The sequence below is a fragment of the Lagenorhynchus albirostris genome, chromosome 3 (assembly GCF_949774975.1).
Source record: "Lagenorhynchus albirostris chromosome 3, mLagAlb1.1, whole genome shotgun sequence".
Lineage (NCBI taxonomy): Eukaryota > Metazoa > Chordata > Mammalia > Artiodactyla > Delphinidae > Lagenorhynchus > Lagenorhynchus albirostris.
The window spans coordinates 51,242,061-51,258,829 of record NC_083097.1 but is presented as its reverse complement, the minus strand read 5'-3'; the positions used below and the strand labels follow the sequence as shown (position 1 = coordinate 51,258,829).

At 34.5% G+C, this 16,769-nt stretch overlaps 1 protein-coding gene across 3 annotated transcripts in view; it reads right to left on the bottom strand.

Moving 5' to 3' along the window:
* Window positions 1-16,769, bottom strand: part of CWC27 (CWC27 spliceosome associated cyclophilin) — a 238,668-nt gene that overhangs the window by 199,483 nt on the left and 22,416 nt on the right. For all 3 annotated transcript variants that reach the window (XR_009539487.1, XM_060143006.1, XM_060143007.1), the window contains exons 5-9: window positions 15,790-15,888; window positions 15,076-15,179; window positions 13,340-13,409; window positions 1,937-2,016; window positions 927-960 (exon numbers count right to left, since the gene is read on the bottom strand). Coding sequence is in view for 2 of the 3 variants with exons in the window: in XM_060143006.1 (XP_059998989.1) it covers window positions 927-960; window positions 1,937-2,016; window positions 13,340-13,409; window positions 15,076-15,179; window positions 15,790-15,888 (387 nt within the window). In the remaining variant the exon portion in view is untranslated. The remainder of the gene's footprint in view (window positions 1-926; window positions 961-1,936; window positions 2,017-13,339; window positions 13,410-15,075; window positions 15,180-15,789; window positions 15,889-16,769) is intronic.

Below are 16,769 nucleotides of genomic sequence, written 5' to 3'. Positions count from 1 at the left end.
CCTCTACCTTTAACACTCTTCTTCACTGCTCCTCACAAGGCAAGTTCCTTCTCAAACTTTAATCTTAGCTTGTACTTCCTAAATAAGGTATACTCTCTCCTTGTTACCATGCATTAGCATATGCTGTTCTCTGAGGAATCCCACCCTTTACCAGTTTCTTTTTTGATCTAGTTAACTCCTAATTCTCCTATAAGACACAACACAGCATCATCTCTTCCCGGAAGGTTTTCTTGACCAGGTTAGATAGCCATCCTTTCTCTATTATATATAGTCAGAGAGAATCCTCTCTTTTGACTATGGTAATAGAAGAAGCTGTGTTCTTGCATGGACAGTTATGTACTTCCTTCTGTACAACACACAGATCAATGGGTTTTTATATAAAGTGATAAACGAATGACTTGAAAAACTTGATCTCTTATACATAAAGGAAACTCTGCCTTCTGTTTTATCAGCTTTAATAGCCAGTACAAATAATGAAGAAAGGTCACTACAGTCTTGAGAGAGAGAATCTTCCAAAATGTGTGTATGAAGAAGGAAACTACCATAAATGACTGGTATCCAAGTATTTCCCATACATCATGTAGGATATCATGCATCAACATTTAAACTTTTATCATAACAAAATAAAATCAATGACATCTAAATTTTGAGTATTCATGTTATGTTACGTGACAGGGAGAAAAAACAGGCTAGAAATTCATATGTAAGATTCTGATTTTGTAAGGAAACACACACATACTATGAAGGAAAATTCCAATATCAAAATAAATATTTTTCAAATCTTTCCATTTTTTTTCAAAATTTTCCATATATAATTATAAAAGGTAATACATATTACCTTTTAGGAAAAATAATTTAATAATTTGTATAGATTTTGAATTTTCTATAAATTGTTCAACTATATTTATACTAAAATTAATACTTACATCATCTGAATCTCCTGCTGCATCCCCTTTTTCACTACAAAAAAATAAGGAAAACAAATTTTAGCTTCAAAATGAAACTAAAAAATTATTCAATTATCCAAAAATTTAGAATATTTTGCTGGGATTAATAGTTCAAAAACACTTCAACACAGGAATTTCAGAATGGCATTGTAGAGCAAATAGAAACATTCTAAAGGGAAGTTGTTTCTATACATAGAATAAAAGGTATGCTCCATTAACACAAATACAAATTCACTAGAATTTTTTTAAAAAAGCAAACAACCAATAGTGTTATTTTCATGAACAAAAGGCTGCAGACAACAATTTCTTCTATTGGCTTGATGTATTCAGGCTGAAGAAGCCAAATCCCTCAAATGAAAGGATATTAAGAAAAGATTGTTTTAATATAGAATTTTTTTAAATGAGCTAAAATAGTGAGTACAATAGTATTTTAGTCCCCTTTTGACACACTGGCCCAGTGAATCATGTGCAATTATATTTAACAGTAAGACATCTTCCCTTATCAAAGAGAAGCAGCAAAAATTTTCTGATAACTCCTGAAATATGTAAGGAATAATACTCAGTGAATTGGCCCAAAATGTGGTGACTTCTTCACAAAACCCTTCAAGTCTGATTTGCTTACTCATGATTCTGAGACAAAAATTATGCAAGGAAAAAGTTAGCAAAGAAATTTTCAATTAAACATTAAATTGTTAAAGCAGACAGTTTCCTAGTATTCAAACTATCCCAAGATTTAAAAGGTTAACAGCTAATTTTAAATTTAATTAGTTCAGCAGAGGTTGATAGATAGCAAGGAGAATGAATGTGACTAGCGTGATTCTCTCCATTATGCTAGTAGCTCTACTACCCCCATTATCAAAATGCTTTAGTTTTTTGGTTGGGTTGACAAAACTTGACTTATGAGAACTGACTGTTTACTTCCAAAGGAAGCAAGAAAATGATCTGAGCCAGACAATAAGAACTTAGGATCACACTAGCACCATGCTAACCTTTCAACAGCTGGAACAGAGCTGAGATGTGGATCATCCTTAAGCAAGTCATGACTACTTTTGCTTTTTCCCTTCATGCTCTAGAAAGGAATGTATGATATAATCATGAGTAGAGAAAAATAGTCTTCCAAAAGGACAAGTTAACACATTTACGTAAAAATCTAGTACTGATATAATGTGGTTAGCAAAAGATATATGTTCCTGAAAATTTGAGTACAAACAAAAGCTTTATAAATAGCAATCTTATTCTCCCATTGACTAAAAATATTTTAGAAACATCTTTCTTTCAAAAAGTGATATACCCTTAAAAATAAGTTTATTGATTACTATTTCCAAACACTAAACCCTCATTGTGATTTACCACTAATTAATTTTTGACCGATATATTAAAACTTAGAAGATAGATCACAAAAGTAATTTGAAATAAACACACACTATTATTCTTCAAATATACTGTCTATACTGCATAGAATCACTTTAAAAATGTACCCAAGCAACCAGATGAGAGCACCTACAAGGTGCTATTTAACATATGTAAAAGAGCCTTTCATGTATGACAATATTCATCAATGACCTAATATTTATTAAATACTTCAATTTCAAAGTTCATGTTCTCAATAAATTTATATTTTAGTAGGGAAACAAGACATAGTAAGATATAAGAAGTAGAACTATTAAAAAAACTACTACTACTATTATTCTAATTTATTAAATATATACTTTGTGTCAGGCACTGTGCTACAGTACAATAGTTCCACCTTTCAATTCCTCCTGTCCCCAAATGAAAGTAAATAAGGTGGGCGTTATTAGCCCCATTTTACAGAGGGAAAATAAAGACTTAGAGAGATTAGCGATTTACTGAAGGTCACAAAGCTAGTGGTATATGATCTAGGATTTAAATCCTGGTCTGTCTCACAATGATATAATAAATCCATTTTTCTTTTCCTAGAGGCCCCTATGGACCCAGAACAACTGGCCTGGTTTCAGAGCTGCAGACTATCCTACAGACTTCTCCACCACAAGGTATGAAAACTTCAAATTTATACCTTGTATCTCGAGGTGGAAAGCTGCTCACCATCCCCACCCCTCAACTAATCATGTAAGAGGGAAGAGTATGAGGTTAGAGTTGACAGGAAGAAAGGAAAATTTCTTTCTATTTTGAAGGAACATTTTATTTTGAAAAATTCATCACAAAATGTGTTAACTAAAAATACAGAGAGGTAAAAATACCTCTTTCCCTTTAGCCCCATTCTTGACTGTTTAACAGCTCTGGGAACAGACTTCTAAATTTGACAGGCTTTACTTTGAGGCAGATGTATATTTTCTGAAATTTATTTCCATGATGAAAATAAAGGATTTTTAAATTTCTGTATTAACATGGAGTACTCCACATTTTCAAGACCTAATCAGTTTAAACATGCTTATAGTCTAGTTTAAAAAGGCAAAACAAAAATTTTTCTCAAACAGTTAATCTAAAGATACTTTTTTTTTTTTTTTTTTTTTTTGCGGTACGCGGGCCTCTCAGTATTGTGGCCTCTCCCGCTGCGGAGCACAGGCTCCGGACGCGCAGGCTCAGTGGCCATGGCTTACGGGCCCAGCTGCTCCGTGGCATGTGGGATCTTCCCGGACCGGGGCACAAACCCGTGTCCCGTACATCGGCAGGCGGACTCTCAACCACTGCGCCACCAGGGAAGCCCAATCTAAAGATCCTATTATCTGTAATTTTAAAAAGTCGTAGAATCTGAATTATGCAATTAAAATATATTTCTACTTCCATAACCTTACACAAACCAAGGAGTAATAAAAAGACAAAACATCAAAGAATTATTTGATATCTGTCTAACAATGAAAACTGTTCAAAACCCAGAAGATGGTATAGTAGAAAAAACACAGGAAAAGAAGATAAGAGTTGGACCAAATGAGTTTCAAAATCTAGTATTCAGTAATTCTATGGGTTTTAGTCCAAAACGTGTACCATTTGAGGAAAGAGAATGACCTCATCCGACCTCAGAAACTCTGCTTACAAAATGGAAATAATAATAGCAGCCTTGCTTACTTCATACAAGAGAACTAAACAAGATATGTACAAAAGTGTACAAGTGAATATAAAATGACCTCAACTAGAATAAAACTTGAATATATTTTTTTCATGCTTTCCTTCCTAAAATTTCTTCCTCTTGTGTCTTCAGCCATCAATGTTTATTTTCATCTATTCTAAGAAATAGTCCCTTATTAATTCTCCCCATGTGCCTCCCTAATGGGAGTCACAAAGACATTACAGCCAGAGTTGGCCTCAGACCCTCTTGTCCAGCCTCTTAGTAACATATCAGAAAATGAGAGTTGCACTAATAAATAACAGGAGTAAGATTAGAATTCAGGTCTCCAGGCTCTTGGTCCATTAACAAGCTCAACTATTTCATTTACTTGTAAATGTTAGTTTACAATTGTTAGCTTAATTAACATTAAAAAAATGGGTTCTTTTTTATCTCCCAAAACTTAAACCAGCTTAAAGGGAAAAAAAGAAACTTGTCTTACATTACTTTAAGTAAGACTTTACAGGGCTTCCCTGGTGGCGCAGTGGTTGAGAGTCCGCCTGCTGACGCAGGGGACACGGGTTCATGCCCCGGTCTGGGAAGATCCCATATGCTGCAGGAGCGGCTGGGCCCGTGAGCCATGACCGCTGGGCCTGAGCGTCCGGAGCCTGTGCTGCGCAACGGGAGAGGCCACAACAGTGAGAGGCCCGCTTTACAATAGAAGGAAACTAATTAATCTGAATAATCATTACCATTTCAAATTTTAATTAATGTTTTAAATTAACATAGAAATATATGATCAAAAGCCATTTTTTAGATGTCCCTTCCTACTACAGTAGACTTTGAATCCTGCAGGCAGAGAAAACAAATTGTGGAAGAGCTGTAGAAATTGGGGATAGTTAGTCTCAAAGAGGATAAAAATGAATTCAGATATTTCTCTTTCATGCTTACTCTTTCTGAATGACCTATTTTAAGGTTGTTATTTACACCATCAGGTAACAATAATTTTAGAGGAAGAACAAACACCTAATATATTTTAAAACAATTTTTGAAAAAATTACATAAAAGCAGCTGGCTCATTAAAGAGTTTAGGGACGAACAAAATACTAAATATATTTAGTGAACACAATGTAAGAAGCGCCACAGTAAATTCAAAACTGTCTGTAAGCAAATCTGAAAATGAATATCAAAGGGGATGTGGGAAAATTATATTACCTGCCACTTCACACCCAAGAACATAGAGGCAGTGAAACAGTGGAAACTAAACAGAGTACAAGTGGAAAGAAAGAAAGCAAGAGGCATAGTGGTACAGAGGAACAACACTGGTCAAGAAGTGGGAAGGTCTGAGTCTCAACCTCTAACTACCTCTGTGTGATGGTTAATTTTATGCTATGTACCCAAGTTGTTTGGTCAAACACCAGCCTAGATGTTGCTATGAAACAGTTGTTTTTAGATGTGATTAGCATGTAAATCAGTAGACTCTGAGTAAAGCAGATTATCCACCAAAATGTAGGCTGGCCTCGTCTAATCAGTCGAAGGCCTTAAGAGCAAAGACTTTCCCAAGCAAGAAGCAATTTGGCCTCAACACTGTAACACAAAAATTATGCCTGACTTTCCAGCCTGAAAATTTTGGACTCAAGACTGTAACATTCACTCCACCCTGAGTCTCCAGCTTGCTGGCCTACTCTACAGATTTTAGACTTGCCAGCCCCCACAAACATATGAGCCAATTCCTAAAACTCAAGCAATCTATCAATCTTGATCTCTACTTCTCCCCCTCTCCTATGTGTGTGTGTGTGTGTGTGTGTGTGTGTGTGTGTGTATATATATATATACACACACACACTGTTTCTCTCATGAACCCTATTACATTCTGTGACCTTTAGCACAGAACCAGAAAATTTAGTAGTTTGGGGGGAAAAAAAAGATCTTACAGGCCACTTAATCTAGTCTCCACACAATGCAGGAATCTCCTTAACATTACTGCTGACTATCAACCAGTGTCTCCACACCTGAAAGGAGCTTAATAGTCACACACACACACACACACACACACACACACACACGAAAATCATCCCTTTTTAAATGGCTTCTATTATTGGACAACTCTCTCTCTAATTGGGGAAAAACAGAATCTGTGTAATTTTCAACCATCCAACTAATCCTAGTTGTACCTTCTAGAACTAAAAATGAACTACAAACAATTGCTGTTATCAGGAATATTCCATACAGTTTAGTTTAGATACAAATAAATTGGTAGGCAGAGTAACAGCCCCTAAAGATGTCCACTTCCTGATCCTCAAAATCTGTGAGTATGTTCCTTGACTTGGCGAAAGGGATCTTGTAGATAAGTTAAGAATTTTGAGATGAGGAGATTATCCTGGATTATCAGGGTGGGTCCAAGGTAATCACAAGAGTCTTTATAAGAAAGAGGGAGGCAGGAGAGTCAGGTGCAGAATGATGAAAGATAAGAAAGACTTGACCTGCTATTGCTGGCTTTGAAGATGAAGGAGTCATAAGCCAAGGAATATAGGCAGTCTCTAGAAACTGGAAAAATAAGAGAATGGATTCTCCTCAGAGCCGCCAGAAGGAAGGCAGCCCTGCAAACACCTCGATATCTAGCCCAGTGAAACCTGTTTTGGACTTCTGGCCTCCAGAACTGTAAGACACTAAATTTGTTTTGCTTCAAGTCACTAAATTTACGGTAATTTGCTACAGCAGAAATATGAAACGATTACAAATATATTAACATTTAAAAAATTAAATATGAGCAGCTAGAAAGATAAGCATATCAAAGTTTAATACAATTTAATGGGGCAAAAACATTTTATAAAATAGACTGGGGAATTCCCTGGCCGTCCAGTGGTTAGGACTCTGTGCTTTCACTGTTGAGGGTGTGGGTTCAATCCCTGGTCAGGGAACTAAGATCCCGGAAGCCATGCATTGCAGCCAAAAAACAAATTTTTTTTTTTTAAAAAAAGGGACTATTTAACACTTCTGACAACCTCTGTACAAATGGCCTAGCAGCACTCTCCAAGTCATGCCCAACCCACCTCCCAAATTTGGGGGAAACTTAAATTTCACAGGATAAATGAGAATAAGATAAAGACCTTCTTTATTCTCAAAAGTGATGCATTTGTCTATTGATAGACCTTTTTCTGGGTAAGAAAATAGCTTTCTTATAACTTTGGATTTGAAGTTAAAATGCTAACATATACTGTAGTAAGAGAAATATTGCGTATCAATGTGAATGTGGCACAAATTAATCACTATTTTCAAATTTAGCTATTGAGACACTTTTATACTAAACCTACCATTTAACTTGCCTCAAGAAAACTACTTGTCTGATTGTAGCTTTTACTTGAAAAATATTTTCTGACATTTGTATTTAAGTCATACACAAAGATTCAGGGGTAGACTTGAAACCAATACAGACATTTGAATGAAACTGTTATTTAAGAAAGCAATATGAAGGGGAGGATCTTCCAGATAAAAACCTTTCAAATATTTGAAGCCTAGGATCACATTTTCACTTAGTTTTTACTTCACCAAAGTATATCCAGTCCTTAAGCATTCCCCGAGTAAGATGTTTTTTGGCATCATCCCCATCCTCCTCATGACCCTCTGTTCCTCTGGACACATCTAGTTTGTCAGTATCCTTCTTAAATGTGTTCAGAACTGAGCAAAATGCTGCAAATGTGATCCCCCCAAATGCAAAGAATGTTAAATTCCTTATTCCAGAGACTTCATTCTTAGTAATTCAACTAGGGCTTACAGGCTATTAAGTCTTACACCTATTCAGCTGATTTCATTAAACTAAAGTACAGAATATACACGTACTCTTATTACATTTTAACTTATTCGTTCAAATAATCAGGCACAGGTTGACAACAAAGCACTCTTTGGGCAGAAGTATTCAATTAGCTATAAATCCATCTGACTGTACTATCTCCCAGATCACATTTCCTCATGTTGTCCACAAGAATATCATGAGAGACGCTGACAATGTGCTTTCCTGAACTCAAGATATGTTATTATGGCATCCTCCTATCATGCAATCCTATCAAAAAGGAAATGAAGTCAGTCTGGCCAGTCACTTAACCAGGGTCTCAGTTTCCTCATCTATAAAGAAAGGAAGTTGGACTAGATCCCTTTGAGCTATAAAATTCTATTATTCTAAAAGAGATTTTATCAGGTAGTAGAAAGATACTGAAATAAATAACTAAAGAAAGCTAACCCATGGGAGAGAGGCACCTTGTCATGAGTAATGAGTGGGGTGAAGCAGCGTCTGTAATCCCACGCTGATAACCCATAAACCAGAGGGGACTCTATCTTATTTCTCCTTCCACATAAAGTAAAGCCTCAATTCAGACTTTACCAATTATTAACTTGTGATGTTAGGTTCTGGAATAAAGATTAACACTGTGGAGTCACTGGAAAAAGAAACTTGATAAGCAAATGAATAATGAAACAATTATTTTCAAGCCCTCTAGAGATATTTAATTTCATGCAACCACTGAAACCGCAAATTGTTCTCAGTCATTGTGAAAGACACTGATTTGACTTTGGCTCTAGTTATTTACACTTAAAAACAGTAAGGTTAAATTTTAAAAAAATATATTATTCAGTCACACTTTTCCAATACTCAGGCTAGCCTTCCCTTTTCTGGTCAAAGTTTCATTTCACCCAAAAGGTAAAATGTATTTGAAGGATGCCCATAGTCTGAAGAACAGTACAAAAGCAAAATAAACAAAACGCACTCCCATTTCTGTTCTCTCTAGAATTTATCTCATGCCCTCTAGAGAAATGTCCTTTTCTTTAAGCCAGTAAATTTCAACAATTTTTGCTTATTGTTGCTCTTTTCTCAAGCTAAACTTACCCATGACTCCATTATATGAACACACAAAACAGCTAAATTCGGTAGGCCAAAGATTCTGCAAGACCCACTCACATGTGGAGAGTGGATTGTTGGTGGGTCACGATGTACAGATATACACCCATGCTCTCCAAGGCCGTTCAAGCTACTATTCAGAACCCTGTGGGAGCGCTCAGGAAGGGCACTGCATCCGCAGTGCTGTGCTTAGGGCTTCCTCCCTCAGGAAGCTGAACTGGTGAAGTTTCTCACTAGCCCTCTAGACTACTTGAGTATGAGGGCAGCAGCTTCTGCGTGATAATCATGATCATATTAGTGACTGATATTCTTTAGCTCTCTGAGAATAAAATACAATTTATAACATACAGTATACAGTTTAAGACATTTGACTTTTGAAACCATCTTTCGATTGCATGACATCAAAATAAGGACTATCTGTATCCTTATTTCACAACTGTAAATGTAAATATTATTGCCATGTTACAAAGGAAAATGGAGACTCAGAGAGACTAAGTTATTCAAGGTCGCAGACTATCTATAGAAAGTGAAGTGCCAATATGAGTTTGTATAATCCCAAATCCATGCTATTTCTACTGCAACACACTGCCACTCAAAGATGACACAAAGTTTACCATGAAGGAGCTCACAGCCTAGGACCCTACAAAATTAATAAGGCAGAAAGAAAAGGGTATAATGTTTGAATACTATACAACAAGAACACAGTCATACATTTCTTGTGTAATAAAGCAAAAAGAATGTTTTTAAAAGCAAAATATAAGTATCACAAGAAAGGTAGACATTAGATCAGAAAAAGAAAAGATTAAGAAAAACTGGAAGACATTTAGAAAAGATAGTGTTCTAGGTGTTGAAAATAAATATGACTTCGACATTCAGAAGTGTGATAGAACACTTCAGGCAGGGGAAAGAACATGAACGAAGACACACAAAAAGGAAAATACAAGGCATATATGTAGAACAGCAAATATTTCAGATCTGTTAACACAGTGTTTCCTACATTTCCCAGATAAGATTTCCAGTGAATTCATTAAAAGTACAGATTCTCAGGTTTCTCCCTCGGAGATTTTGATTCAGTAGGTGTGAGATGGGGTCTAGGAATTTAATTTTTTTTTAAAGTACTACAAGTGACTTTTTTATTACTAAGGAAGTTTAAGAAGCATTAGACTAAAGGACAGAGTTGGCAAAGGGGAGTCGTGAAAGAAGCAGCTTGAAATAATAGGCCAAGGAATTTGGCCTTATTTCTATAGTCAACAGAAAGCAACTATAACATCTTAATCAGGCTTCAGGAAGACTATTCTGATAGTAAAGAGTGGAAGGGAAAAAAGAGAAGGGAGATGGGAGACCAGTCTGTAGACTAGGGCTGCAGCCCAGGCTAGAGATAATAAAGCCTGGAACAAGGGTAATAGTAAAATAAATTAAAAAGAAAAAACAGATTTGAGATACGCCATGGATGAAAAATTGGTAGAACAGTTCAACTAACTGGTTGTGCAAGAAAAAAAATAAGAAAAACGTCAAATAAATCTAAAATTCTTCTTTAGGGGGCACTGATACCAGGGAATTAGAAAGAGAAGTCACAGAACAGGGAGAAGTTTGGGAAGAAAAGATAATGCATTAAGCCTTTGGCTAGGGCTTGGGTAACAAGTGAGATATTTAAATATAGAGATGTCTAGTAGGCAGCTGGAGAAAAGAAAAGTAAGTCAGCCTAGAGATACAGATTTGAGAGTCTGAAACAAACATTTGATAATTTTATCACAGAGCACCCTCAATTTAAAAGTCAGACAAGAGAATTGTGATGACACCATACTAGAGTTATCCTACTTATTTGATAATGGACTGTGGGTTGCAATTTTCTTGGCAGAGAGGAAAGAATTTACTTGGTCTTTCTACTGTTTAAAGTGTTTTACAGGTTTAAGAGCAAACATAAAAAGCAAGCTAGAACTATCTACGGTGGTATCTTTCATATTTCAACCTTGTAGCAAACACAAATTGCTTTTGGAGTATCCAGTTCACTATAATTCGGTAGAAGTTAAACATTATTATTTTTTCTTTTTTTACTTTGTGCAAAAGTAAGCAGCAGGAGGAAGATATGTTTTAAACGTTTAAGACATGCTGTTGCTACCAATAGAAAAAATTCAAACTAATTTCCTAGTAGAGTCAATCTCAAAGTAATTGTGCACAAAAGTTATTTTAGACCAGAAATTTAATTCAACAAAGGATTGACAGAAAAATTCCTTTTGCCTACACTTGCTCTACAAGGCTGCTAAACTTAGTACTACCCAAGACCCTACAGAAGTTAGGGAAGGGCAGTGGGCCGACTGCATTGAGCTGACCCCCACCCCAGAATGCTGTGCTACCAGTGAAATTTCTTGCCAGCCTTTTAGAAGGAGGCAGCTTTTTTTTCCGGCCGCACCGCTTAGCATATGGGATCTTGGTTCTGAGACCAGGAATGGAACCTGCGTCCCCTGCAGTGGAAGCTCAGAATCTTAACCACTGGACCGCCAGGGAAGTCCCTTAGAAGGAGGCAGCTTTTGCAGCATTCAAAATCACATTAGATGCTTTAATAGCTATAGAAACCTAAGTTCAAAATTCTGATTCCACGACCTCCTAATTACACAGTCTTAGGCAAGCAACTTAACATCTCAGTATTGATTTCGTCATTTACAAAACAGGAACAGTAACATCCATATCACATGGTTGTTATAGAGATTACATAAAATAAATACTTAGCACAGATAAGAAGAAAAATCATTACAACGCAGTATAACACGTGTTTGATGGCTCAGCCTGGGTGAAAGTTGTCTTGGGGAGGGAGGCAGAGGTAGTGAGGAGTTAATAATGGAGGTAAATTTTAAAAGGAAAAATAAAAATTAGCCAAATAAAGGAGAGCACACACTCCAAGCAAAAGAAAAAAAGGGGTTGGGGGGACACTGGGGAAGGCATGGATACGCAAGGAAACTTGACATCTTCACAAAACATCAGTGAAAAGGAATCCTGGAAATTCCCAGATCTAACATTCATGATTTTTTCCATTTACAAATATACCTACAGGATCATGACATACAGTGAATCTTTCATTTTGATTAGGGACAAATTTGAATCATGAATAATATAAGACTAGTATACTGACGATGACTTCTGAGATACCAGGGTAACAGTGATTGGTGATGTTGATAAGGAATAGGAAAAGGAGGTTTTCATGTAAAGATGGATTTAATTTTGATATCTAAAATAGAGATGTTTCCTAAAGGCAACTCAGAATGAGGGACAAGAGCCCAGAAGAAATATTTGGCCTTGTCTCCTAGAGTTCAGAATGTTAGTATACGTGTGGTAACTGAATCCATGCTATCAAATAGATCAATCAAGGATACTGAAGACAGCAAAAAAAAAAAAAAAAAAAGACTAAATATTTCTTATACATGTCCATTTTAATTCAGTTTTAATGCAAGGGGTATAAATAGAGTGCTTACTCTATGCCCAATATTAGCCTACCAAAACCAGGCTCAACGATGAGGGAAGCACATGGATAAAGAAGTAAAGACAAGGGTAAAAATAATGTGCTTTTAAGTCGATGCTATTGTAAGTGTCAGTAAGAAACAGGTGACTACATCAAGCAAGTAAGGTAGTACTAGGTTACAGGGTTTTAATTACATACTACAGTAAAGACTTTGAATCTTATCCTTTAGGTCTCAGTGTTCACTAATTTTTAAGAAAGAAAGACATACGAAAATTTGGGGGAGTAAAAACCCTTGAAGATGATTTTCTTGGGGCATATTTGTCAGAATCACTGCTTTAAACAATGGTGGGGCACTGTAGGTGTTTCAGCAATGAGTACTGTGATGAAAGTGATATTGAGGAAAACCATACTTAAAGGCCTATGGTGAGCATTGGTGGGATAAAGGACAGGAGGCAATGTATAACCTTGAGACATGGATTTTATAGTGAGACAGATGTAGGTTCAACTCCCAGCTCTAGCTACTTATTAGTTATGTGACTTTGAGCAAATTACAACCTATTCATACCTTAATTTATCCATAGGTAAAATGGGAATGATAATTCCTATCTAAAGAGCTGTGATGAGAATTAATGAAATGATTAAATACATATAAATAATACTAAAATGAATACAAGAGCTTTGGTCTGTCACTGTTTATTCCAGTAATGATAATCACAAAATCATCTGGCAATCCAATTAAACCAAGCATAATTAAAATCTGAATCATAAAATTAAATCATTCTGTAACTCTAGTTGTAACTGATTTTTTAAAATGCCAGATTAAAAAAAATAACTCTCAAATCATCTCAGAAGTTGCAAATATTACGGACCACAGATCATTTTATGAATTGGTTCAATGAACACTTACTAAATGTGTACCATGTAAAACATGCTGTGCTATGTATAGCAGGAGATTAAAAAATGAGTGAGATCTAGACCCTAATCTCTTTTATAATTCAGAACAAAGGGCAAATTAAGAGTTTTACCTGACTAACTCGATTTACTTCCTCCTCTTCTTCCTCAGCTTCCTCTCCAAATGAAAGTAAACTAAAATTTCTGATCAGAAATAAAGAAAAAAAAAAAAAGAAGGAAAAAAGAATTAAAGAAAAAATTTAGGAAGAAAAGTTAAAACTTATAAATATCCTACTTTCAAAGCAATAGAACCATTAAATACACTAAGTCAAGCATGACAGAAATAATTAAAGCTTTTTATAGTTACCAAAACTGGTGAGCAAAATGGGGATTTCTAAAAAAACTAATAAACATATAGCTCTGAGAGTACTACAAATGGGAAGCAATTTATCTAGTGTCTGCCAAAACAATCTTAATATTTTAAAATTAGTAAGTTAAACAAAATTGTCAAAAAAAGCAATAAATTTAGCTAACCAAATGGTACATGGGAAGAAAAATCAAGTTTGTCTTTTTTGAGCCTTCAAATTAATATATCACAAGGAAGATAAATAATAAAACTCTCCTTTCAAATATTGGAAAAATAAAAGATTTGGCCACAATAGAGGAATTTCATTTAAAAACTTAGATATAATCAATAACTACCACATCATCCCTATTATATTTGCTATGAATTAAAAACAAAAACATCCAACTTTTGGGCTTGTTGTCAAGATAAATCACAGTTATGGAATATTATATCTGAATATAGTGACAGTGACCTTTCACCCAGAAATAAATTAGTTAAAATAAATAATTAAAAATAAAAGGAAATCAAATATAAAGCTGTATAAGAAGTTATTTTCCCACAAGATAGCAACGGCTTATTAAAGTGTCTGGCTCATATGTGACAGTTTAATAATAGCAACTTAACTTACTTACATTGTAGGATATCAAGAAAAGAAATGAATATATATTGAATACCTACACTATTGGGTGTTTTCAAATTCCCCTTCTCATTTAATCTTCATTATAACCAGGTGTTGTATTATAAATCTCCATTTTATAAGATGGGGAAACTGAAGCTCAGAAAGATTAATAAACTTTGCTTCTTATAACTGGGGCAGGCAGTATTATACTTAAAACTGTCTGACTCTAACACTTGTAAGTACAATAAAATCCCTAATACGACGCTACAGTTCAGTAAAAAAGTTGAAATCCAACTCTCTGATATCTATTTGAATAAAATAGACAAAATAATCTAAAGAACATTGTTCACAAATTACTGAAATTTATTAAAAGAAGAAATTTCTATTTTTAGAAAACTATCCTTAGGAAATAATACAGAAACAGCTCTATGTTTAAATATATTTATAATAAGATTATCTTAATAGCACCAAAAAATAAGAGTGAAAAGTTAAATAATGTAACCAGGTGGTCATTATATCCTTCATACTTCACTTTCTAAGTTCTTTATCCTGAGCATATATTAATGGAAAAACAAGTAAGAAACAAAAAAATTTCTCAATAACTCATTTACATAAATAAGTCTTGTAGTGATCATAAATATTTACCTACTTTTTAACACAGATTTCATATGGACACCTCAGACAATACTTATTTACCTTAAGTTTTTAAAGTTATATATTGTATTTGAATATAAGAAATGTACATTTAGAAAAACACACGCACAATATAATTTAGATAGTACCTCTTGGTCCAAACTGACCTCCCCTCACTACTAAACAATTGTTACTAAAGGAAATAAAGTGAACTAAATGAACCAGTGTTGCTTTTCAAGCTGAGGAGAAAATCTTTCTACTCTGATTATTACTTTGTGCCTCTGGGTTTCAATTTCTTTACTTCCTCCTCTGGTTTCTCTTTTTTTGGCTTTTTTATTTCTCTTGGAATGATGTCATCAAAAGGATTAAACAAAACCTATGGAAAGAAATATTTTGAAAACACGATTCAATTTTATAAAGTTTCACAAAAACTTAAAACCAATATTTAATTATGTTGCCATTAGTGTCTATAATTTTTCCTCACATAACCACTACAAGCATAATGATATATACTTTCACTTACATGGCCTCACTGGATTCTCCCAGTAATCCAATATGCTACTAAGTAAAAGGTATTTTATCCCTATTTTACAAAAGGGAAAAATATTCAAGAAAACATAACACATAGTAAGAGAGACAAACTCAGGTATTTTGACTCCAAATCAAATGCTCTAAGGTCCTTGCTTCCTCAATGAAGAATCACTCTTAAATTACCTAAGATATCACTTCACTGGGCTAAATAAACCTAATTCATCCAGCTTTCCAGTATGAGTCCAGTATTGCACTCGTTGGATTACCAGCTGAAGTTTTATCTTTGAATTCGAAATCTTCAATTAAAAAAGTTCTTAATCAGAAACTGTGACTAAATTACAGAGATAAAATCTAAGTAGTGATGTTAATTTCATCTAATAATTTAACAATACAAATAATCAATTTCTCTTAAGTGATAATTTAAGTAATGTATCCCATAATAATCATGCTCCTACCTCACAACATTTTATTTTGTGTGGATTACGTGGTCTTTCTTCATCATCAATGTCTACTTCTGTCAGTCGTAGCATGTTATATACTGTATCCCCTGTAATCTAACAAATAAAAAAGAAAATTTAATTGAAAAATAGTAAATTCATTCTTTGAAATAAGGGAGGACTTTTGAAAATATTTTTTAAATAACTGAAAGGGAATTTCATATTGTTATATAAGAGTATATGCATTAAATGGTATAAAAAAGCAACATCATCCTAAGGGGAAAAGGCATTGATGAAGTTTAATCCCTCAGTAAGATTTCTGAGAAATTTCCAATATATACTTAATGTCAGTTTTTATTAAAAATATAATGCCAAATAACCTCCTTCTGAATGACTACTTTTTGTTCAAACATTATAAACAAATTTACACTTTAGAATAGGGTAGAACAAGCAAATAACAATAACAATGTGGTAAGTGCTCTGCAGACATTATTAAAGGCATTCTCCAAAGAGATAAAGTTGATTGTTTTTAGAGGTCGGCCGTGTCTGCTAGAGTGGGCTAAATACATATTTCAGGGAATCCTATACAGAACATCCAATGATTCCACTTTTGGTTTGTTTTACTTTTAGCAAGGATACGAAAGAGTAATATAACCCAGATAACTTCTAAGCCCTGGAAGTTATATCAAATAAAAGAGAAATGGAATTTTTAAAAAAGACATTATCTCATTTAATCCTCAAAACATCCTAAAAGTAGGTACTATCATTATCTTGCTTTTCCAGATAAGAAAATTGCGGTTCAAAGAAGTTATACAGCCGACAGTGACGGCCATTCTGACTTGTAACCACTATGCTATACTTTGTCTCTAATGTGTAAGTTATATAACATCAATTGTAAACAGTGGTGTAGAATGGCAACATAAATCTCATTTTATTATATACTTATTTTTTGTAAATAATAGGAAGGAAAATCTGTGAACATCAGACAACCTGTGTTG